The sequence below is a fragment of the Chenopodium album genome, chromosome 8, assembly GCF_948465745.1.
Source record: "Chenopodium album chromosome 8, dcCheAlbu1.1, whole genome shotgun sequence".
Classification (NCBI taxonomy): Eukaryota; Viridiplantae; Streptophyta; class Magnoliopsida; order Caryophyllales; family Amaranthaceae; genus Chenopodium; species Chenopodium album.
This window is the reverse complement of record NC_137841.1, coordinates 64,701,145-64,725,437: the sequence shown is the minus strand read 5'-3', so window position 1 is coordinate 64,725,437 and position 24,293 is coordinate 64,701,145. Positions and strand designations below refer to the sequence as shown.

The 24,293-nt window shown below is 35.0% G+C and overlaps 2 protein-coding genes and 2 long non-coding RNA genes across 4 annotated transcripts; 1 reads left to right on the top strand and 3 right to left on the bottom strand.

The window, feature by feature from the left end:
* Nucleotides 1-3,246: 3,246 nt before the first annotated feature.
* Nucleotides 3,247-5,830, top strand: LOC145556260 (uncharacterized). The gene is made up of 4 exons (XM_081617912.1): nucleotides 3,247-3,414; nucleotides 3,660-3,755; nucleotides 5,157-5,268; nucleotides 5,360-5,830. The coding sequence occupies exons 2-4, from the start codon at nucleotides 3,679-3,681 to the stop codon at nucleotides 5,579-5,581; spliced, it is 411 nt and encodes a 136-aa protein (XP_081474038.1). The 5' UTR covers nucleotides 3,247-3,414; nucleotides 3,660-3,678; the 3' UTR covers nucleotides 5,582-5,830.
* Nucleotides 5,831-8,241: 2,411 nt separating this feature from the next.
* LOC145556258 (uncharacterized) lies at nucleotides 8,242-11,216 on the bottom strand. Its single transcript, XR_014091818.1, has 3 exons — nucleotides 11,023-11,216; nucleotides 8,741-8,901; nucleotides 8,242-8,466 (listed from the first exon to the last, which is right to left on the bottom strand). It is a non-coding gene; the product is annotated as an uncharacterized LOC145556258 (long non-coding RNA).
* Nucleotides 11,217-12,631: 1,415 nt separating this feature from the next.
* On the bottom strand, nucleotides 12,632-13,157 carry LOC145556259 (uncharacterized). The gene is made up of 3 exons (XR_014091819.1): nucleotides 12,996-13,157; nucleotides 12,824-12,902; nucleotides 12,632-12,707 (listed from the first exon to the last, which is right to left on the bottom strand). It is a non-coding gene; the product is annotated as an uncharacterized LOC145556259 (long non-coding RNA).
* A 4,595-nt stretch (nucleotides 13,158-17,752) lies between these two features.
* LOC145643195 (uncharacterized) lies at nucleotides 17,753-18,535 on the bottom strand. The gene has a single exon (XM_081694348.1). It carries the CDS (start codon nucleotides 18,533-18,535, stop codon nucleotides 17,753-17,755), a length of 783 nt encoding a protein of 260 aa, XP_081550474.1.
* Nucleotides 18,536-24,293: the final 5,758 nt, after the last annotated feature.

Below are 24,293 nucleotides of genomic sequence, written 5' to 3'. Positions count from 1 at the left end.
TTTTTTTTTAATTATAGACCAATCACGTGCTGACACGTGTATTGGTAACCTATTAAAACAAGTCATTGACTTGGTGTTGACCGGTTAGGTCTATTAGAAGCAAACTCATGTAATAGTTAGGATTGTTAAAAAATAAACCTTAGTTAGGATTTTTACAAGTAAATCGACAATAGTTGGGATTATTAAAGTGTATTTTTCCTAATCTATATGATATTTTCCTAAAGATGTGATTGTTTTTTATTTTTTTGGAAAAATACACTTTAATAATCCAACTTTGCCCAATTTACTTTAAATAATCCCAACTTTTTCTTTTGAATAGAAATAATCCCAACTTTTGATTATTCTGCAATGATCCCAACTTTCATATGCATTTTCTTTCTTCAATCCCAAACAGGTCAACAAAAGTCAACAACCCATTATTCTAGGTTACCCAACACGTGATGATTGGTTTATAAATTTAAAAAAAAAAATTAAAAGAAAAAAAAATCAAAAAATCCAAAACAATTCAACCAGCCACCACGTCTATGAGCCACCAACGGTGGCCTTTCTTCCCAACCTACCCCCGAACCACCACCTCCTAGCCCCTAGCCCAACCACCATACCACCAAAAATCGGTCCCTCCACCCCAAATCCACCTCGGAAAAAGGCGCCCCCTCCCTCCCACACCACTGAAACTGGTCGTTCCTCCCTTCCCTAAACTCAAAATCGAACTTCCCCTTCCCTAAACCCAGAACAATGACCTTCTCTCTTCCCACACCGTTGAAATCAGCGCCCCCTAAATTCCCACACCACCGAAACCGACTTTCTTCATTCTCCCCATCTTTGAAATTCGAATCCGTCCAAAGCTCCCAAGTCCTAACATTTCTTACGATTTTAGGGCTATGTTAATCGGGGTGGAGCCGTGGAGGTATCGAAAGTTGGTGGTGGGTGCCGGAAAACCGAAATTAGAGTCGGAAATAGGGCTGGGTGGGGAGGTCGTGGCCACCGGTGGGCGGTGGTGGTCATGGCAGTTTGGGATTTGATATTTTTTTTTTTAATTTTCTTTTTTTAAAAAAACTTATTAATTTTTTATGAACCAATAAACAAGTGATACGTGACATTTATATTTTTCTAACAAAAAACTAACCCTTTCTCTAGGTTAACGGTAAATGGGATTGAAGAAAAAAATATAAAAGTTGGGATCATTGCAGAATAATCGAAAGTTGGGATTATATTATTTAAAGTAAATTGGATAGGGGTAAAAGTTCGGTTTTCGGTTTGGATTATGTCCCAAACCGAAACCGAACCGAAATAATTCGGTTTTTGTTTTTTCAATCCAAATCCACACCGAATTGAATTTCGGTCCAATCCAAACCGAACCGATTTTCAAATGCATAAATCGAATCCAATCCATACACCGAAATTTTACTTGTTTTTTTTTAGATCTGCGATATTATTAAGCAAAATTTATAATTGTAATGACAAAAAAATAAGATCTAATTCTGTCTTTAGATCCATCTTCAAATTACCCAAAATAATAGAATTAAATAAATTTACATTCATTAAAAGCATATGAATATACCGTGAAAGAAAATAAATGAAACCAAGAAATTACAGAAACTATTTGTGACATTCCTTGTTGTCATTCACCTCTAGCTTGCATTTACATCATCTATGGTGTGAAAACCAAATTTTTGAGCCATGAGAGAGGATGAGATGAGACAAGAAAGAACACAAATGAGAAAAGATTGTAAGAAGGCGGATGAAAGAGAAAGGGTCATTTAGATACTTAGGGTTTATGAGGGAGTACAAACACTGGATCTGAGGGGGTAGTGGAGTACCGAAGGAAGGTGGTGGTCGGGGCCGCAACCAGGCCTACTGCACAGGGCCCCAAACACAAAAGGGCCATTTTTTTTTTTAATATTAAAATTAGAACCCATGAAACTTCTCTCTTCCATTTATTGCAGTCAACAGCTCCTAATAATGTACAGACGTACAATACTAAAATTGAAACTCTAATTAACTTCCTTCCTTTATTTTTTTTTTGGGAAAGGGAAGTAATTAACTTCCTAGTTTTTAACGATAAGATTTAGTTTTCCATATTTCAAAATCCAAATCTTTAACTTTCTTTAATTTCTCCATTAAAAAAAATCCCTTTGATTACTCAATAATTCCCACAAATTATTTTTTTTAGTAAATGTGTCAATTTAATAAATCAGATTTTTTTTTTAATTAGTGCAATTTCTTGTATTGTAGCCTATATAATACGGAGTACTCTGTATGAAGATTGGTGGATGAATTTGCTTCAAAAAAGTGTTATAGCTTGTGTCAAAAAAAAAAATGTTATAGCCCTTTTATGACAGGGATTTCCATTTGAATTTTTATGGAGATGCAATTTAACAATCAAATAAAAGAGTTTAATTTATCTTTTCAAAAAAAAAAAAGTTTAATTTATTTTATATTTGTTTTTTTTTTTTTTTTCTTTGGTATTATGGTGATAAGAAAGATTTGTAATCATTAAACCTACATTTTTTTAATCTTTTTTTTACAATAGGGCCCATTTTTAAGATTAGAACAGGGTACCTAAAATGTTTAAGACGGCCTTGGTGGTGGTGAGATACGGAGACGGTGGCCGGAGTGAGGTGAGGAGTGATGAGGGAGAATAAGGGTTTTGGTGAGGAACTAAGGAATGAAGGTGGAGATGTTGGGCGCAAGTCATATTAGATGGAGGAATATTAGGGTTTTACTATATATAAGTAGGGGAATTGGGCTGGAAATCTATGGGCTTAAACATTTCGGTTTGGATTTCGGTTTTCGGTTTTTTGGACCCCAAACTGAAATAATTCGGTTTCAGTTTTTTGGAACCGAATCCAAACCGAAAAACAGAAAAATTGAATAATTCGGTTCAGTTTGGATCGGTTATCGGTTTTTGTCCAAACCACTTTCACCCCTAAAATTGGGCAAATTTGGGATAATTAAAGTGTATTTTTCCTCATTTTTTTATAGTTAAAGATTTGAACAATAATTAATTTATTACAATTCAGGTTGTTATTTATATTTAAGTTTTTTTATTTTTTTTAACCTCTTTAAACTTTGCTTATAAAAGAGTTTATAAAAGGAAATAAAAAAAAAATTATTAAAAGACACACCAAGGTAAAAATTATTTTCTTGTCAAAAAAAATAAAAAATATTTAAGTCAACTTTTTATATTTATTAATTGATGATTATTGATGATATAAAGACCCGCCGATTTATTTATAAGACGGATCTAACCCATACGGCGGGTCATGGGTTTTAAAGGCCTCCGTTCTTATTTCCTTCCTCTCTCAGACTCTCAGTTATTCGTTGAAGCGCACTCAACGTTCTCCATTGAAGCGTACTCAACGTTCTCCGTTGAATCTTATCCTTGTATCCCCCATTGAAACAGCTTCTAAGGTAACTTGTTTGTTGTTGTCATCATCACATCAATTTCACAATCTAGGGTTTATATTTTAATTTAATTATCAGTGCTTTAAGTTTAGGGTTCGTAAATTCTTAAATTATGAAACATCATATCCAAAAGATAAGAAATTTATGAGCGTTCTTTGATTATTGAATCAAATATCCCTAAAATTATGTATTTTTCGAGATAATTCAATATGAAATCAAATCTCTTTACTCTGGATTTTGGTTTTGTGCAGTGAATCTTCGGGTGGATCTATGGACACATATACTCGGGCTATGCAAAGAGCCGAGCTGAAGCGGAAACTTTCAGCTGGACCTGCGATTGGTGAATTGTATGTCTCAACCTTTGTGTTTGTTTGACTTAATGACTTAAAATTCTAATATGATAGATACTATCATAGGTTATGCTAGGTTTAGGATTTCAATGTGATAGGCCCTTTTATTATTATCGGTGAAATTTAAATGTAGGGATCAGTCCTCTGTTTGGATTTCATAGGTAGGAAGGGAAGGGAAGGGAAATGTGAGGATTCATATTTCTCCTTTTTATAGTGTGTTGGATAGTGAAGAATGAAGGGTGTGAAGAATGATTAGTTTGCCTTCCAAATCTTTCAATTCTTGGAGAGATTAAGTGTTTGGTTGTAGAAAAGGGAAAGAAAAGAAAGGGGAGGAGAAGAGGAGGGGAGGGAAAGGAAGAATGGTGAGTTTTACTTCCAAATCTCTTCATTGTTGGAGGGATCAATTTCCTACAATTTAATCCCTCCATATCTCTCCCCTCCAATTCCATTCCTTCCTCATTTGTTATTTAAATGAAAGATACCTCATCTCTCCATTTCCTTTCCCTTCCTTTTTTTTCCTTCTATCCAAACACACCATTAATTCCTCTCTTCCCCCCCCCCCCCTTGTTTTTCCTCTTTTTCCTTTCCCTCCTACATAGTTATCCAAACAAAGACACATCAAAAATGCAATAATGATATTATTTTTATTCTTTTCGCTTTGTTTGGGTAGCAAAGAAGGAAGGAAAGGAAGGGGAGAGAAAAAGGAGGAAGGGAATGGAAAAGATAGGAAGAGGGAGGTGAGCTCTATTTTCTCTCCAAATCTCTCCAATTTTGGAGGGATTATGCTTATTAAAGAGAGGGAAAATGGCTCCCTCCCTTCCCCCAATCCTTTACCCAAACAAGAGAATTTGTCCCCCTCCTTTTCTCTTCTCTTCTTTTCCTTCCATTTCTTTCTATCCAAACAAAGTGGAACTTTTATATATGTTACAATACTGTATGTTCTACCCTATGCCATTATGCATTGATAGACTCCAACTTTTTATTATATCTGCTCGTATGTTACATAAGTAAGACACAACTAGGAAGCTAGTTTTAATTAGATAATTTCATTATGTAGATGTTTGCCTCTAATCACCTAGAATGCAATGCACATTTTTGATTGGAAACTAAACCCCTAATTCATCTTTTAGACTCTGTTCCTATGTTTGACAACTAAAGCAACCTAATGCTACATTATGTCTTCTCTTTATTCATGACACTAACTCTTGCATCTTCTCTTGTGTTCTACCTTGAGCTCGTGTTATTGGTCGTCAAAACCATTAGTTAGTTCTTTAGTTTTTGGTTGGTTGTTTCTAGGATTATAATGTAGATTTAGGTTTTAAGATCAGATGTTTTATTACAGCAGCAACTTTTGACCCTTTCAATTATCAATTGATTTCCTCCCTTTCCATCATTTAGGTTAACTCTACCGTATAATATGAAGTGCAAAGGATGTACCTCTGTTATTGCTGCGGGTGTGAAGTTGAATTATGAGCGAGAAAGAGTTGACTCTTATATTCGGTCAGGAAAAGTAATTTATTGTACTTGCATTTTGTATTGATCTTCGTGATTTTTTTGTGTGACCATTTATTTGAGTTTTGCTTATAGTCTACTTTGATCAGGTATGGAGATTTACTGTGAAGTGCCCTTGTTGTGGATTTGAAATTGTTATCGAGACCTGTTACTGCAGTCCATGGTACATAATTGTCAAGGGAGCTGAGGGAACTCCGAAGCTAGGTTGGAAACTACCTTCAGAAAGATGGTCAAGGTTGATAAAGCCACCTCGGCTTGCTGGGTGTAAAGCCAAGAAGAGATATCATGTTGCTAAAGAAAACAATGCATAAGATCATCGTCAGGACTGTTGGGTCCTGATTGCATAAAACCAGTAATTTCCAATATCGTGCTTTTGCACTCTTTGTCCTAAACATTGTGTGAGGGGTTTGTTATATTTGTCACTATTATAATAGGCTATGTAAATGGGTAAGCCCTTTTGGGAACAAAAGGGTATATGTGAACTTTTTGTACTTTGTTCTCTTTAGCCATGCTCCTCTGCTATAGTAAAGAGTGAATCATAGTTATGTTTTACGTTCTTATTTCGTCGTTGCAAACTTGCAATGGTTCGATGTTTGCACTATTGACACTTCCACTTTGACTCAATGGAATGATTTATACTTGGAAAAATAGTCGTGATGATTTCTTGTTAGATTCAATGGAAAAAAAAGATGGAGAGTAATTTTTACAATAGTAACATTATTCACCTTTTTTTCATTATTTAACTAGTATTCAATTTCTTATATCCCTTCATAGCATAGTAGTTGGCTCTTCTGCAAGAACTTGGTTACTATTGTCATCTTAGTAATAATTACTCCGTATTAAGATTAATATAGAGAGAAATTGAGATGAGAGAAGTTCTCATGGCCTTGAAGCCCCTTGCCCTTTCCAATAGATTTTTCCTTCAACATTCCATACCCCATAAGCAATTCAATGGTTGTTCATTCCAGTTTTTTCTTCCATGATTCTATATCAGTATCTCAATTGTTTTCTTGTCAAAAAAAAAAAAAAAAAATCTCATTCGGTTATATTTGCACCATTTCTAATCTACTGCTCACAACCTACCTACAACACAAAAGTGCAGCAACTACTAACAAAGTACTCCGTAGCAACTACAGACAAATTACCCATCTTCTGAAATGCTCAAAATTCAATTATAAAAGTGTGAATATACCTTAAAATTTCTCAATTGAAGAATGGTAGGCAACACCTTCACTTAATTAAGGTTAAAATTATAACGAAAATATGGAACTTTGCTCCACATCAAGATGAAAACCCAGTAATAGATTCTGCTTCAAACAAGATTGATGAGCAAACAAAAAACAAATGATCCTTTTTAGTCATCTTCAAATCCAATTTAGACTAACCAAATTGTTTCAGTTTACCAATCGTTGGTTCCTACAAACGCCTGTACGGTGCATTGTACAATCGTTTTGTAGGAAAGAACATGATATAGAAAAGTAATGAACATATATTTATAGTGAAAAGAACATACTATCAGAACAAACATCTAGAATGAAAAGAATATATACCCAAAGTGAAAAGAACATATTTACACCAAAAAAGAGTGAACAAAACATATTGTTCTTTTATTGTCAGTGTAATGTAATTTTATTTGTAACATAATGTTCATTGCTTATTGTGAAATATTCATTGAATTTTGTCTTCAAATTATGTCGGTATATATAGATAAGGAAATTTTGCAAAAAATCACCTTTTATAAGCAATTTTTTGCAAGAAACCACCTTAAAAAATTTTTTTTGCAATAACACACCTTAATCAAAATTTTTTTTGCAAATCAATACCTTTATGTCGGAAAATGAGGTTTGGCGGAAAATGAGGTTTGACCCCATTTTTCGGCGTTGACTACCCCAATCTACCCACGAAACCACCTCTCTCCCCAACCCCATCCATGAAACCACCTCCCTCCTAAGCCCCACCCACAAAACCACCCTTTCACGGCGTTGACCACCATAAACACACCCCTTTTACGGCGTTGACCACCCTAAACACACCCCTTTAACGACGTTGACCACTCTAAACCCTCCTCTATAGCCCTATCCACCATTCTCCCCTCCACTGTTAGTTTTGTGGGTGCAAATGGCGTAGTCAACGCCGGAAAATAGGGTTTGACTCTATTTTCAGGCATAAAGGTATGGTTTTGCAAAAAAAAAATTTGATTAAGGTGTGTCTTTGCAAAAAAAAAAAATTATAAGGAGGTTTCTTGCAAAAACATGTTTATAAAAGGTGTTTTTCTGTAAAATTTCATATAGATAATGTTCATTACTTAATATTTTTTACTTTTACCACCAAATCCTTATTCTAAAAATTATTGATCACATCTAGCAACAGATAATAACGACTCACAATAATAAATTAGTTATCTCCATTATTTAATCCATTAATATATCTAGTAATTGCACTTGATGAAGACACATTTCCTTCACAATTCATTGCAATGAGTTTAAATAACTCTCCCCCGTGTCCTCTAATCATCCCCCTGCACCAACCTCTCCCGGGTTGCCTTTAATTAGTTATTTATCAAATGCCACAATTAGCTTTTAAAAATGGTCAAACTTAGTTTTCAATAACCTAAAAGCTTTTTACCAAACTAGGCCAAAATATACATTAAGACAATTCAAACAAGATCCCTTGTAAGAGTTGTAACTGTTTTATCGTATCTAATAATCACAAAAGCAAGTCAAAATGTAGTGTTTGATAGTGAAAAAGTCAAATGGTATCAACTAACAAAATGGAACATGTATAAATATGTAGAAATTACAAATTACTCTACAGGAACACAAGTATAAAGCATTCAAACTTCCAAGACAATCCATAACAAATAATCCAACATTTTAAAAAATTTATTGCCTCGCACCAAAACTTAGCAAGAACACCAGAGAGGCAATCTTCTGTTCCTCTCTGCCTTACTGTATGCTTCATTATTCAAAAAGAGATATAGGTCCCTGGTATATACAACATTTTAAGAAAAGCATCTCTTAAATACAACCCAAAAGAAAAAGAACAATAATGTAAGCATTTGATGCAAGAGATCCACCTTTCGATCAAGTAAACCTGTAGATCGTGCCAGAAGTTAATGTCATTGAAGCGATATCAAACTCTGAGTGTGAAGTAACTTCAAGCAAAGCTTGCACCATCATCATTGACTCATCCAAACCTAGGAGAGTATTTAAGAGGTAAGTTTATGAAAACAGAACAGAGCAACCTGCAAGCAAAAATAAGTCCATGTCCCAAAGTCTGTCTAGGTAAGCTTGCGGGTACATCCAAGACGTTATTAAAGGCACACAAGGCTTGCTTTTTTTTTGCCTGCCATATGGCCTCCATTCAAATTAATTACATAATATTATAGATAAATGCCTACACCTCAGGGCCCGCACCCCGAAAAAACACTCGCAAACAAGGAGACTTTAGGGCAAGGGACCAGAACTCACTTCCGCTCATCTTGTAGCTTGTCTCTTTGCCCCTTGGAGATGATATGACTGATTAATGTTGCTTTCAAGCGCTGCTAATTTAGCTTTTCGGGATATAATAAAATCGTTTATATCCCTGAGCTGAGCATTAAGGTTATCAAATCACCCTGGAGCTTCTGTTCCTGTAGATATCACAAGACAAGAGTCCAAGACAGCAGAAAGAATAAACTCCAAATTCAAAAGAAGCTGATAATAGAGCAAAAAAGTATTTTCGGCAAATCAAATGTGTACAGTTCACAATGCAACGTAAAAATTGAGCACACCATAATTTCAAGGCTAAACAAGATAAAGTGGCACGTTCTAGCAATGCAGTGCTTGATCAGAATTAAGGTTTCTTTTTACCTTCATAATTGCCACAAAAGATGACAGCATTTTCAATGAACCAATATATAAATTATAGAAACCAAGTTGTATCTCAACAATAAGCCTTACAAACATATGCAAAGAAGCAGACCATATGCTTCCACCAGAACCAGCATACCAGAAGGTCACTGCTGACAGAAGACAATATATATTCCGATTATTCCCATATTTGATGGTTTCTATTCAGTTAAAGCTGCAATGCTTTATAGTTTCTTCTCCACTTAACAGCATGATTCCCCTCTAGGATTCTATTTACACGACTTTCTAACAGTCATTTGTAACAATCAATTGCCAGTGTCTCGGATGGGCATTTGGTAGTAAAGACTCCTTTTTTTTTTTTTTAATTCAGGCATAATGCATAAAGTAAGGTATAATCGAACAGCTGAAGATAATGCCTATTGGTATACTTTGGTTGAAGATTGCTAATACAATAAGGCATAATCGAACAGCTGAAGATGCTCACTCCATCTTCTTTCTCTAACAACAGAGCAGCACATGAGCACAAAATCCAAACAATGCTTGAGTTGAACAATCTATATATGAGGAGGTTAGTTATTGGATTGGACAGACGAAAAGGACTAAATCACAACAAACAGATGCATATTATTGTACTCAATCATTATTTAACAATCAAAATAAAATGTCTTACCACAAGATAATCCAATCTACCTCTGTCCCCACCCCCACCCCCTTTTCCATCCATATATATAATTGCTAACCATTCCGCTGCCAGACAATTGCCACTGCTTGCTGCCAAGCTAGAAATTAATCAAAAGTAAAGCAAGTTCCAGACCCAACATCCAATGGTACAAAGCTGCAAGACACCATTTTTTTTCCAGGCATGCTTGGTTTGAGGAAAATGTATTATTAGGGTAATAAAAGTCAGACTAAGCAAAATAAAAGTGAATATAGGGAAGGACGAGATAGTAATGGTGTGACTGTAAGGAATATTATTAGTGATGGTGTGGTATGAAGTGAAGAAAGGAGAAATAATAGTTACACTAGGGGGAGGGTGGGGTAACTATTACCCTCATTGTGAGGGTAATAATTCCTCTATCTCTCTCCTTTCCTCATGGCACAACTACCTTACTTCATTTGTAAACACCTTACCTCCTATAACACCACCTCTAATTACTTATGTTTTTCAAGTTTGATTTTTATAACCCCTTAATATATTACCCCCATTCCAAGTGTGGTCTCAATTTATTTTTTTCCCTCTCCGCTAGTATTCTAGTATTGTCATTCCTATCGTGTATCCCTATCCCCTATTCAATCCATTAGCGTTACTCCCAATCTCCCATGGGTCTGGACAGATCAGAGAAACCGTGAAAACTTGCTTGAAATTTAAGTGATATACAAAGGCACACCAATTTTATTTGAACACAAAATTCTTCTCATTAACAAGATTTATGTTAATTACTCCCTCTATCCCAAATTAGTTCGAACACTTACCACTGCAAATACTCCCTCAGTTTATCACAACAAAGAGTTATAGGAGATAACTTGTCATTGAAGAATCTATTGTTATTATGAATAGTAAAGTGTATAAGAGTAGATGGGAATGCAATCAAGACAAAATCATAATAGAGCAGAATATATGTTCCAAGATTTTTTATTTTATTTTTTATTTATTAAAGAATGTTCAAGATTATTATAAACTAAAGCAATAAGGTAAGTTTTCCAAAATGGAGGTCACGCAATGGGATAGGAGACTCGGCCTTATAAATAATGAATAGCAATCATTGCAAGTACCAAGGATTTTCCCATATTACCTCTTGTGTTTAATCTAAGTGCATTGAATTATTGGATGGCTAAGACTACATGAAGTTAATATTAGTTTTCTTATAAAGCCAGCTAGCATAAAATCTGCAATGTATTACCTGTAACTGGTTTGAAGAAAGAACTCGCTCAAGTTCATCTATTTCCTTTTGAAGCCACTGATTACGAGCTGAATTACTAGGAAACTGAGTGGCCCGTCCTTGCTTCTGATAAAGGATACTGAAGTTCTTTTCACGCTCCATTATCTTGCAAGTTACAAAAGGGGAGAAAAGTAATCCAATCAGTTATGTCATAGTGCCATTCACCTCCGGCATCATATGAAGGCTTAATATCCAAGGCCTTTAATCATACCCTTTAGTCATCTCATTCTCCTGCATCTTTTAGGCACATATGATGGCTTAATTACTTTAATCTCATAAGTTGACTACAAGTTTTAAACAATAAAACAGTCAACCCTCTACAACCTTGGCACGTTAACTTCTGGAAATTCTCTCTTTCAAGTCTCTTCAATCAAGCTCAAGTTGTGTCTTCCTTTTAATTGCTTCTGTACGACAATTCTCAACTGCCACTAAGTTGTGTCTTACTTTTAATTGCTTCTGCATGACAATTTTCAGCTGCCACTTTCTTCTTTCTCAAAACTTGAAGCTCTTTGGAAAGCCCTTTCAAATCCTTGTCTAAGACCTTGCATTTTTCTTCAGACTCCAGAACAGTGATGTACGTTGAAGTCGACTATCAGAAACTTTGTCCCGCTCTTCTTCAACCTGAAAAGGAGCATACATTTAACAGACCCAGCAATAATCAAATTTAGAAATGAGAAACAACCAAACAATAATAGAAGGATTAGATGAGTAAAGGTCTTTGTATTCAAACTCATACAAAACTGCATATTGACGACAATAATTCATCATCACACACCATTACATCATCGAAGAAGTGAATTATTGTCTCAGTTTTAACAGGATTATAAACTATTGATACCATCACAACAACAATTTTCTCAAATATTAATTACATCCATTACATGTGTACAATGTTGATCAAATTACTATTGTGTATCCTTGTCATATATCTACTTCAGGCAAAATGCTGACCTTTGCTAACTTTTGTCGAGCATATCTTGGAGCTCCTTATCATAGATGGTGTACTCCAGGGATTATCTCTGCCTGTCAAGCTGCTGATATTTTCTCAGATCCTCACTCTCCTCATCCAGCTCCTTCAACCGCTTATCCAAGTATTTGTCTACTTAAATAATCTGTTTTTGTTTATTACCCGTCTACCCAATAGCCAGAGGTAAAATCTCAAAGAATTGGCAACCTGGACAAATCAAATCAAAAGAGACATGACGCTTACTAAAGCAATTGACTTCCTCAAGCCTAAACCTGAGATGAGAAACAAGGTTACATGCATGCTTATGGAAATTACACACATATTATATATGAAAAATAGAGTAACAATTTTGAATCACAGAAGATCTAAAAGCTACAATTTTGTTACATGCTTCTATTTTTTCTCCAGATTTAGGGGACCCCAATTGCACTTCTATAACATCAATCTACCTAGGTCCATATGGAGATGATAATTTCTGCTTCTAGCACCTGAATGCCTCAGGTATTACCTCATCATGCCATCTTTATCATACAATGGACAGTTATGCTAAAGGTGATTCATTCAGTTGTGACTTACCAGATTCATGTACGATTTTCAAACTCTCTCGCCGCCTCTCCTCATAAACTTGAGCAGATCTAGCTAGTCGTTCTGCGTCCTTCATAAGTGTCAATGATGCAATCTACAGAACAGCCAGTTCAGAAAGTAATATCAAGCCACTGTAAAGAGATAAATTTTCTGGCTTGTTTTAACCTTTACATAAACATATTAGCACAGGACAAGCAAGTCGACAGTCACCTTTCCTTGCTGTACAGCATAGTATGGATTTGAGCAAGAAAATCCTGCACTTTCTAGAAGGTTCATGACCTCTGTCTTCCTATACAAAACAGTATAACATTTAATTCAACAAGGATTAACAAAATCGGTGGAAGAGCAATGAAACATATAAGGAAATGAAACAAGGAGATACTGTAAATAGGATGTGTTCTCGTGTGATATGTTTTCCATCCAAAAAGTATTCATATTGTGCACTGCAAGCGGACTTCATCTTTATCAACCTGGAGAAGGGTAAAACAATGGGCAAATTTATGAACCAGCATCCACTAATGAGCTTAAGTATGATGTAACGGCTCAAAAAATTAAATGTGTTCATGGATGATGAATTTCAATCCACACCCCTGGCCAAAAAAAGTGCAGAGCCAAGTGAGGAAGAGTTACGAGATATGCAGATCACTTGAATGTAGTAGTTGTAAGAAGCACCAACAAATACTACATATTTCTACTGGACTGAGCACAACATGCAGGCTAATCAAGTTCAACTAACAGCAATATTCTAATTAGCCATCCAATGATTGTATTTTCCACCAGAAAAAGACTTCATACACTACCATAGAACCACAATACATACACCTCCATCTTACCCAACTCAAACTATTGCATTTCAGAAATTGATGTCATAGCCCACCAACAAAGTGCAAGCTGCACAGATTAATAACTTATGCACTGCTTTGTGAAGCCAATACCAAACTAGAACAGGATTGGACTAAAGGAACAAGAAAACAAAATAGAAGAGAAAAAAAGAAAGGGATTTAATTTCAATTAAGGAAGATAAATTCACTACAATGATATTTTACTAAGTTAATTTGTAAACTAAAATGAGTGATAAAGAGATTTCTTTCTTTGTTCTTCCTTCTTACTTAAAACTAACATGATCAATCCTAAAATATTACATTATCCTGCCACTAACACAATCTATTTCTCCGGTTCACATTGTTCCTTCTCCCGTTGATGTTGCTTCACCGGTTGATGTTCCTTCTCCCGTTGAAGTTGATATTTCCTCCGGTAGACTGAACAGTTTTTCAAACTCGCCCATTTGTTCTAATTGGTGTAAAATCTCAGGCAAAGTACATTTTACAAGATTCCACACAGGAAAAACAGTCGCCAATTCAATTTTGATGTCCGTATATGACACAAAAAAGGAGGTAGTTGTTTCTGTAAGACAATGTGATTGCATTCCAATAAACTTCCCCTTTTTGGTGAATACTGGGGCACCTGAGGTCCCAAACTCGGCTGGGGTATGATGCATGATCAGATTGCAAATCAGAGCATCATCCCCATCCCCCTTATACTCATTGCATTCATGTGAGATATTTCCGGTGGTAAAGCAGTATGACTCTCCTGATGCAGTATCATGGCCGATACAATACACCGGTAATCCACGGGGGATCTTGAGCTTCTCGTAAAAGGAGTCGAGAGCCGGAACAACTTTGCAGTGTGTTGAATAAAGTACCATATCAATATCCGGTGCAAACACAACTACTCGACCCTTATAAGAATAATTATCCTTGAAAAAGGATAATTTGATAATAGACCGGTCATCAAACAGGTTATGCTCTTCTGAATATGAGAAATCCATTATGGTTTTGAAAACACTTGCTACTGACACAACCAACGTTAACACAAGATTATCGCGTTGCTTAGAATACACTACAAACCCGGAAACCGTTTGCTCAGGTCCATCAGGTTCATCCTCCAATTCTTCAGCAGTGCAATAAGGAGGTAATTTTGTAACCCTAACAATTGCAACAGATGGTGCAATTTGGTTGAATAAAAGTTCAGCAAAATTATCATCATCATCGGGCCTTGTTTGGATTTCCTTCAATTTCTTTTTAATTTTTTTCATCTTTTTAAACAGGGCATTTGTTGATTTCATCATTTTCTGGGTTTGAAAGGAGAAGCAATTACACTAAGAAATTAGGAGAGGGAACCCTGACCTGATTGGATACTCTAATCTCCAGCCTCAAATCCCCAACACTAGCTTGTAAGAATACAGTATTTATTAGCGACTCGGCCGGTACGTTCTGGTTTCGGCCGAGTTTCAGCGTTTTTTCCCCTTTTGCGGTGGCTGAGTTCTTCAAGCACGGAGTAAAAGATGGGAGATTGAGCTTTTCAAACTTTCTCTCTCCTCTGGCTACTTTTCTTTTGAGCAAGGCGGTGCTTACTTGGCTTGCCACCGTTAGTTCTGGTTTATTTCAACTTTTTTTCTTTTTCTTACTAGAGTGTATCCGGAAAGAATTTACAAAGATCTAATAATAAAAATATATTTTATATATGTGAAATTGTTTGTGATATAGTAACTTACTCTTTTATGTGACTGGATACTCGGTGTAGCTAGATATTATGGAAGTTACTTTGTCAAAATTATAGGGGTTAGTTTGTCAATATTATACAAGTTACTCGTTCAGCGTTATAGTTGTTATCCCGCCAGTGTTATAAGGGTTGTGCGTTTTGTGTTATAGGGGGGTCATTCCGTCAATATTATAGGCGTTACTCCAGTCACATTGCTTGTCGCACAAAAAAAAAAAAAAAAAAAAACGTGTTGTCGCATTAAAAACATCATGTATATATATATATATATATATTTTGTTTCGAAAAAAATAGTGGAACTTATGGTGGCGATATTATTAAAAAAATGCACATAATTTTGGAAAAAATATGCAAAAATTGTAATATTGGTGTTTCTAAAAAGAAATTGGGTAATATAATAAAATACTACGTAGTTAGTTTTTTAGGGTAGTGTGTGTTATTAGGAAAAATAATAGTGGAAGTTTTTTTGGAGGTTTTTTTTAAAAAAAAAAAAAAAAAAAAAAAAAAAAAGAATTAGTGGAAGTTATTTGGAGGGCAAAAAAAAGAGTGAATGAGAATTGAGAGATTGGGTTTTGGAGTGATGTGGTGAGAAGTTGAAAAAACATCTCTTAAATTATATAAGGTTGTGTTTGGGAAGATATATTTCATTTCAAATGCATCATTTGAATTATGGAATTTGAGTATTTCAAATGACATGGTTTACCTTGTTATTTGAAATCCTTATCTTCATGGGTTATTACTTGGTAGTTGTATAATTTGGCAAATTCCTCATTTGAAATTCTTGGATATCCAAACACTATAATTGTCTCAATTCCGGAATTTCAAATGAAATTCTAGAATCCAAACACACCATTAAGATTTCACAAAAATCAAGATCAAATTATTGTTTTATGTCAATTTTTAATTGCTAAAGATGAAATTTACATATTACTCCCTCAGTCCCTAATTATTTGCCCCGGCCAATAAAATCACTTTATTAAGGCTTTGGGCAAAAAATGTTGTACATGGGTTGACACAAATATCAATGAAGAGAGAGATAGGGAGAGTGCAAGTGGAAAAGGATGTCAAAATAAAATAGTATGGGGCAATCTTTTAGGGACAACTAAAAGAGGCAAATAATGGAGCAAAAAATTGGGGACGGAGGGAGTAATAAGATACACATTATTACGAATCTAATAAGACCTCACTTGATATATATTTTACTTATAGATCATTGTACACTTAAGGGTCAAAGTTGTCTGGGTGGTAGTGAAATTTAGATTAGGATTTTTTGTGAACCACCACCATTTACTTTACACTTTTTGTGAACAACTACCATTTAAGTTTTTTTTTTTTTAAAAAAACAACTACCATTATTTGTAAATTTATTTGACTAACACTACCATTTAACGGAAGATGTTAAAATTTATGTCAAGTGGGACCCAAAGTATTAGTTTCCATCCAATTAGTGTTGTAAATGACCAAATTGACCCTCTCAATTACCTTTCTCATAGTAGCCAACAAATCCACCTCCTCTTTCTCTCTCCTAGACCATTTACTTCATCTCTAATGGAAACAATAGTAAGATTCTATTGAAGCATTTTTTTTTTTTTTTTTTTTTTACAAATAATGGTATTTTAAAAAAAAAAAAACTTAAATAGTAGTTGTTCACAAAAAGTGTAAAGTAAATGGTAGTAGTGCACAAAAAATCCTTTAGATTATGTGATTTTAGGTGGTAGCAAAATAAAATAAAATTTTAGATGGGTAGCAAAAGTAAAATAGGGGTGTTTGAGTGGTAGTAAAAGTGAAAATTTCCTATTTTTAAAGATGAGCTCATTCTTTAGGAGTGTGCAAACGATTTTGATTGTTGAGGTAAGAACATTATTTTGAGGTATTAAAGTTTTTATGGCTAAACAAACCAGGGCTAAGCAAAACTATCTGAAAATTTGATCCGTAACTGTTCCAAAAATTAGGGTATGTTCTCGTACGTTGAAATTCAGTTCATTTCAGCTCAGTTCAGTTCAGCTCAGCTCCTAATTTCCTTATCTTATAAAATATTCAGTTCAGTTCAGTCAATGAGAACAGACCCTTAGAAAACTCGAACCAATAATTAACCATAACGATTGGTACCCGTTCAGATGATTTATCATCCGGTATGATTGATTATTGGGTATCATTTTAAATTAATGGTTACTCGATTCGATAAGCAATTTTTTGTTTTTTTTTTTCCCTACTTAAATTTATTTTTTCAAAATCTAAGCTTTTACTTTACTTCATAATTATTTTATAATATCAATGATTAGTAATATTATCAATAATTTGGTCAAGATTATGTAGTATTGTTGTTGTTTTTTTTTTAGGAAAAGAAAGGGAGCCTTCATTAATTAGAGGACAAATTGTCCATGAGTACATACGAAGAAATATCGCTAGGACAACAATTTGACCAAACTTGTTCAAAACCATAAGCAAAAGACGAGCTAAGTGATGAGCGACATAGTTCCCCTCTCGCTTTACATGAGACCACGAAAGATTATCAAAGTAGGAGCAAGTAGCTAAAATATCTTCCAAGACAGAGTCCAGATCAGAGAGAAAAGTGGTAGCCTATGAGAGCCTCGAGATAATGTTATTGTTATCCGATTCCAAGATGATATTCTTGTAGCCAAACTGTTTTGCAAGGCGAACAACAAAAAAGACAACCTTCCCCTCAGCAATTTCAGGGGACCAATGACCCTTCATGCGACGAGTGACTGCAAACATAACCTCTCCCAAATGATTGCGCGCAACAACCCCTAAACCAACCCACCCTTCAGTGTTCAGAGCAGCATCAGATTTTATCTTGATGCAGTCACTAGCAGGAGCAATCCATCTGTTGGGGCTCTTTTTCTTCCTAGGGCCTTTACAAGCATAAATTTTCTCATTATAATTGTTATAATCTTCAATTAGCTGGAGCATCCTAGAAATAACAGTGTTATGCGGGGTGTCTTTATTGTTGAAGACTTTATTGTTGTGCCTAACCCATATTATCCCGAGGAGAGCAACCCCTTTCTGAAGCAGCTTTTCGTGTTCCTTGATCCAGGCTTCAATCAGTTCCTTGAAGTCGTACAAGTACTCAGACATAACCAGCTTTTCACACCCAGCCTCGCTCCACAAATCAGAGATAGCAGCACACTCAAACAGCGCATGTCTGAGGGTCTCAGTCTCGGTACCACACCATTGGCAGAGATCATCATCAATCAAGTGTCTGTACTTCAGCAAGGATCTGACAGGGAACGAGTTTGTACATGCTCGCCACAGCAGATGTCGAACCTTGAGGGTAGTCTCCAGGTTCCATAATACAACCCATGCTTTGTGAAATGAATCAAAATTGCATGATTTGCCTAGCATGTATTCTGTTTTAACCGATTAGAGGCCATCGTTTGAGAAAGCCCAAGTGAGGCAGTCATCAGGGAGTCTGATGCTCAAGGGAATTGATAGAATGCATTTTATATCTCTTTCAACAAAAATCCTTGACAGAAGCTCATAATCCCATTCTCTTTTCTCGAAGTCAATCAAATCGCTCACTTTACTTACCAAGTCAGTTCAAGGAGACAATATTTTGCTTCCATTTTCATCATCCACCCATGAGTCCTCCCATATATCATCTGACTGCCATTCCCAACTCTCCATATGATCTCCTCCTTAACAAGCGATTTAGCACCCCATATGCTACGCCAAGAGTAATTACAGGACTGACCTAAATAAGAACTTAAAAAGTCGCCATTTGGTTAGTATTTTTTGCACAACACTCTGCTAAGAAGAGAGTTTGGGTGGGAGATGAGGCGCCATGCTTGTTTGCCAAGCAATGCTTCATTAAAAACAACCATATCTCTGAAACCAAGACCCCCAAGGCATTTAGGATTGCACATAGAGTCCCAATTGATCCAATGTATCTTGCGCCGGCTAGCCGAATGACCCCACCAAAATCTCGCGGTCATGGATCGAATTTCATCAATTACCCCGGAAGGAATTTTATACACTCCCATTAAATAAGACGGTATTGCTTGAATAACAGACTTGATGAGAACTTCTTTGCCAGCCCGAGATAGAATTTTTTCCTTCCACCATTGTAACTTCTTCCAGATTCGGTCCTTGAGTGCCGTGAAAATAGCTTTCTTCAACCTCCCAATAATGGTTGGAATTTTGAGGTACTTACCGTGCTCGTCCACCAATCTCATCCCCAAAAGATCCACCAACTCCTTTTGCAATGAAACACTGACGCCTTTGCTAAAAGAGACCTCCGATTATAATTAATCAGTGTTAAATGATATCGTAATAACTACATTATTTAGTTTAATTTTTGAGCTGATTAATTTTTGAGTACTCGAAGTTCGGGTACCCGAACCTATCGGTTCGTTTATGGATATCACTTTTAGTGATATTAATTATCGGCTACCCGAACCGTTAAAACTAACGGTACGCGGGTACCCATTCCATGCTCACCCCTAAAATAAACTTCTCCATCTGTTTTTTTTTTCTTTGGAAAATTTGATTTTACCATCCAACATTTGTCCAATCTTTTTATTAACCCAATCTTTCAATTATTCACCAATAATCCAAGCTTCGGGGGTATTCTATTAGGCTAAGGTAACCGGTAACCTTTTATTTAGGTAATTATTTATTTTTTTTTAACTTCTATAAAAAAAATGGATTACAAAAATAAAATGAAAAACTTTCCTGCTAACCCTCTTTATCCCCAACGGCAGGTCGGCAACCACCCCTTGTTATTTTTTGGGGTGCCAAAGTTCTCAATTTCAAGGGGTTTCATGGTGTCGGGGTTCTCAATTTCAAGGAGGTGGGATGATTCTGGGTTACGGATCAAGTTGGGGTTTCGGGTTAACTGGGGTTGAAACATGCTCAATCCTGATAATTCAAGACAAGGAGGGTGGTCGCAAAATCTAAGGGAGGGGAATGGGAAGGGAGCGAGGTTAGACAAGGTTGGAGACGGTCGGACAAGGAAGGGAGAAAGGGAGGATGGGGGGCTGTCGAGTTAATAAGGAGGGAAGGGGGAGGATGGGGCTTGTGAAAAAAGGGAGGGAAGGGGGAGGATGGAGGTGGAGGGGACGAGGGCAGCCATTGATGAAGGTGAAGGGGAAGGATGGAGGTGGGAAAATAATAATAATAATAAAAATTATTAATTAAAAATTATTTGATTTAAAAAAAATTAATATAATATTTGGACAAATCATAGCGTCACGATTGGCAAGGTGACTTGCTATTAGAGGTAGGTAACCAATTTGGCCTAATATAATAGAATAAAATAATATATAAAGCTTGGATTATTTGTGAATAATCGAAAGGTTGGATTAATGAAGAAAAACCAGACAAATGTTGCATTATTATATTGAAATCAAAATTTCCTTTTTTTTTTCCTTCTAAATGCACACTTGAGTTTTCATACTTATTGAGGCACAACTTAGACCATCAAAATATTTAATTATATATTAGTAAAAAATATAACAAAATTATATTATGAAAATAGATGTGTAATAAATCCAACAATATTTATATTACAAGACCATATTCAAGGGCGGCGGAAGGGCGGAGCAAGTTGAGCGACAGCACAGGGCCCCCTAAATATTGGGGCCCCAAAATCAGGTAAATAGCTTATATGAGTTTAAAATTTAATAGTAATCTCTTTGGTATGCTGGTTAGGAGCAATCAGTTTCAATATGGAAGTTAGAGGTTTGTCTCTCCCTTACACCAAGCTTTTTAAATAAATAAGACCTTAGTTTTTTTTTTTTTTGTCTTTTTTTTTTTTTTTTTTTTAACTTTTTTTAGATACAACTTGTTTATAATTTGCCTCAAAAAAATAAAAATTGCTTTAAATTTTGGAAAATTTGTAATTATTAATCCCAACTTTGGGCCATTTTCTTTCATTAATCCCAACTACCGATTAATTTTTAATAATCCCAACTTTAGGGGACATTTTCTTTTATCAGGTCAAATGACCGGTGACCTGTTTAAAAGGTAACCTTTTTTTTTCCTTAAATGTCACATGTCGCAATTTCATTAGTCAAAATTTTTTTAAAAAAATAAAACCAAAAAAATAAAAGAATACAAACCCAGCTACCTTTCATCCCACCACAACCCCACCACCTCCCTCCCTAGCACCATCGGAAACCACCATCTCCCTCCCCAACCCCACTGAAAACCATCACAGCCTCACTCCCTTTCCCCAAAACCAATCACAGCCCCACCCCTCGTCGCCGAAAACAACCCTCACGCCACCATTTTCCCCACTCATCGCCGAAACAGCCCCCCAAGCCACCGCAACTCCACTTCCCTTCGCCAAAAACACCAGATCCCTCGAAACCACCTCACCCATTCGTCTTTGCTGGTGCCCAGGCGCACCTCCAATCTTCAATTCACCGCTTCCTAGATGCATCTCTGCCCTTCACCGGTGCCTAGGAGCACCCTCGCCCTCTTCTTTGACACCGATCTCCCTCCACCACACACTCACGAAATCGCTGCTTTCTTTCCCCCATCCATGAAAACCACCAATCTCCCTCCCCCCTTCATGAACCATCGAAAAACCTAACGACATGGTGGGGAAGGGGTGTTTGGTGGTTTTCGTGAGTGGGGGAGGGAGTCAAGGTGGTTTTGTGCAACAAAGGTTGGCTACTAGGGCTGGGTGGAGGGGCGACGTTAGAGGTGGGGGTAGGATGGTGGGCCAACGAGGGAGAGGATAAGATTGGGCGGTCAAGGTGGGGGTTGTGGTGGCCTGGTGATCGAAAGGGGAGAGGATGGAGTTTTTGTTTTTGTTTTTGTTTTAATTTTTTTAATTTTTTTATTTTATTTTTTTGGACCAATCAGGGCTTGATATGTGTCAAGTTACCTCCAACAATAGGTCATTGACTTTTATTGACCGGTCATGACCTGATAGAAGTAAATGCCTCCCAAAATTGGGATTATTCAATAATAATGGAAAGTTGGGATTAATGAAAATAAATGGCCCAAAGTTGGGATTAATAATTACAAATTTTCCTTAAATTTTTTTTGAGATAATGTCTTTTGCTATATACTTGAATTATTGAGACAATTGGCCTTGAAATTATTCGTGAAAATGTTATGTTTTTTTTTGTATTTTTTTTTTTTTTTTTTTTTGTATTTTTACATTTAATGTCACAATTGAATTTAGTATTTACAAAAAAAATATTTAACTAAAACCTCTTTTTAAATTATGAAAAAGGAGGGCCCAAGTTAAATAATCGCACAGGCCCCAAAATTCTTTATTCTGCCCCTAACCATATTTATAAATTATATAGTAGTAAGAAAATTAAGTCAAAGATAACATATAAATAGTGCAAAATCTCAAGTGATGCATTATAAAAAAAAAAAAAAAAAAAAAAAACAGAAGTATTTGTGGGTGAGCAATTTTGTTAGAGGTGGTAATTCTACATGATTTTTAAGGGTGAGGAAATTAATTGTTTAAGGGGAGAGCGAACTATTTAGTAGTGAGCAATATTTTTAAGAGTGAAGTAATATAGTATATGTTTTCTGGGGTTGAGCAAATTATTTAAGGATGAAGTACGTAATTGCATGTGATTTTTATGAGTGAGAAAATTATTTATGGGAACGCAAACTATTAAGGGTGAGTAATATATATAGAAGTGAAGTAATTGTATATGTTTTTTTAGGGGTGAGCAAATTATTTAGGGTTAGGGAAACAATTTATTTAAGGGTGAGGTGCGTAATTGTATGATTTTTAGGGGTAGGTAAATTATTTATAGGAGAGCAATTTATTTAGGAGTTAGTAATTTATTTAGGGTTTAGTAATTTATTTAGTAGTGAGGTGATTGTATATATTTTTTTAGGGATGAACAAAATATTAAAGAGTAAGTGAGCAATTTATTTGTATGTGTGTGCGCGCGCGCGTGTGTGATTTTAAGGAGTTAAGGTAATAATAATTAGGAACTAAACTTTTTTACCTTTCACTGTTTAGGACATGTACGTGATTAATTCTCAAGCAATTTAACCCATCTAAAAAGCTTACTAACCAAGCTATGCATTAATTGTAGTTAAAAAAAATATTCAGTGATTCCAAAGCAAAAAAATGGAATTTATATCGGTTAAACCAAATTTTACATCATAACAAGTCAGCGGAGTAACAACTTACAAAATCCATTGAACTATATCAACAGATTTCCAAAATTCCACAATTAAGTAGTTCATTTTATCATTAAACTTTATAATTAAACTAGCATTGTGTCTATCCGATGCACGGTTTATAAATCAAATTATTAACTATCAATTTCGTAGGAAAAAAAAATAAAGACAATTCAATTAGTAATAAATGGATCATTTACTAATGGTCAATACAAAAATAAAGTGTAATATGAATAGTATTTTAGGTTATTATTTTTTTTATAATTTTATTTAATTAATATAATTTCATTTAATTAATTGAAAAATTAATGAATATTGCTCCACTTAATTACATAAGAGAATTAGATTCATTCATTTTACATCTCCCATAGAAAAAAAAATTAGAATTTTCTTGTCATACCTTTTGTTTCAGTAGGTACAATCTAATACGAATTATATATTTTGCCCGTCGTATTCACCAAAATCTTTAATTATTATTATTATTATTATTATTGTTATTATTATTATTATTATTATTATTATTATTATTATTAATTTAGCATAAATTTTACTTGTAATTTTTTTAAAACTTTTAGATGTATATTTTTTTTAATATAAGTTAATTTAATTTTACTTTCGGTTTGTATATTAAACATTTAGAAACTCTATATTGTATTTATTTAAAATTACATTAGATAGTCGTCTAAAATTACATACCTAGAATGAAAAATATTAATTACATAAATGGAAAGTATATGAATCAAAATAATCACAATTATATTGTATGATTTGATGATTTTTTTGTGTATAACTTATAATAGGTAATTAATGGCATTGGCTCAAATAAAGGGAAGAGATTTTGGAGGGGAAAACAGCACCAGAAAATGACACGCGTCATTCCTGGTGTCTGTTTAAGTATTATGTTATTAATTAATTTTGAGAACTGAATCTTTCCTTTCATCCCTTGTGGTAAGCTAGCTGCCAAACTTTATACTTGGTAATTCTACTAGTATTGTGT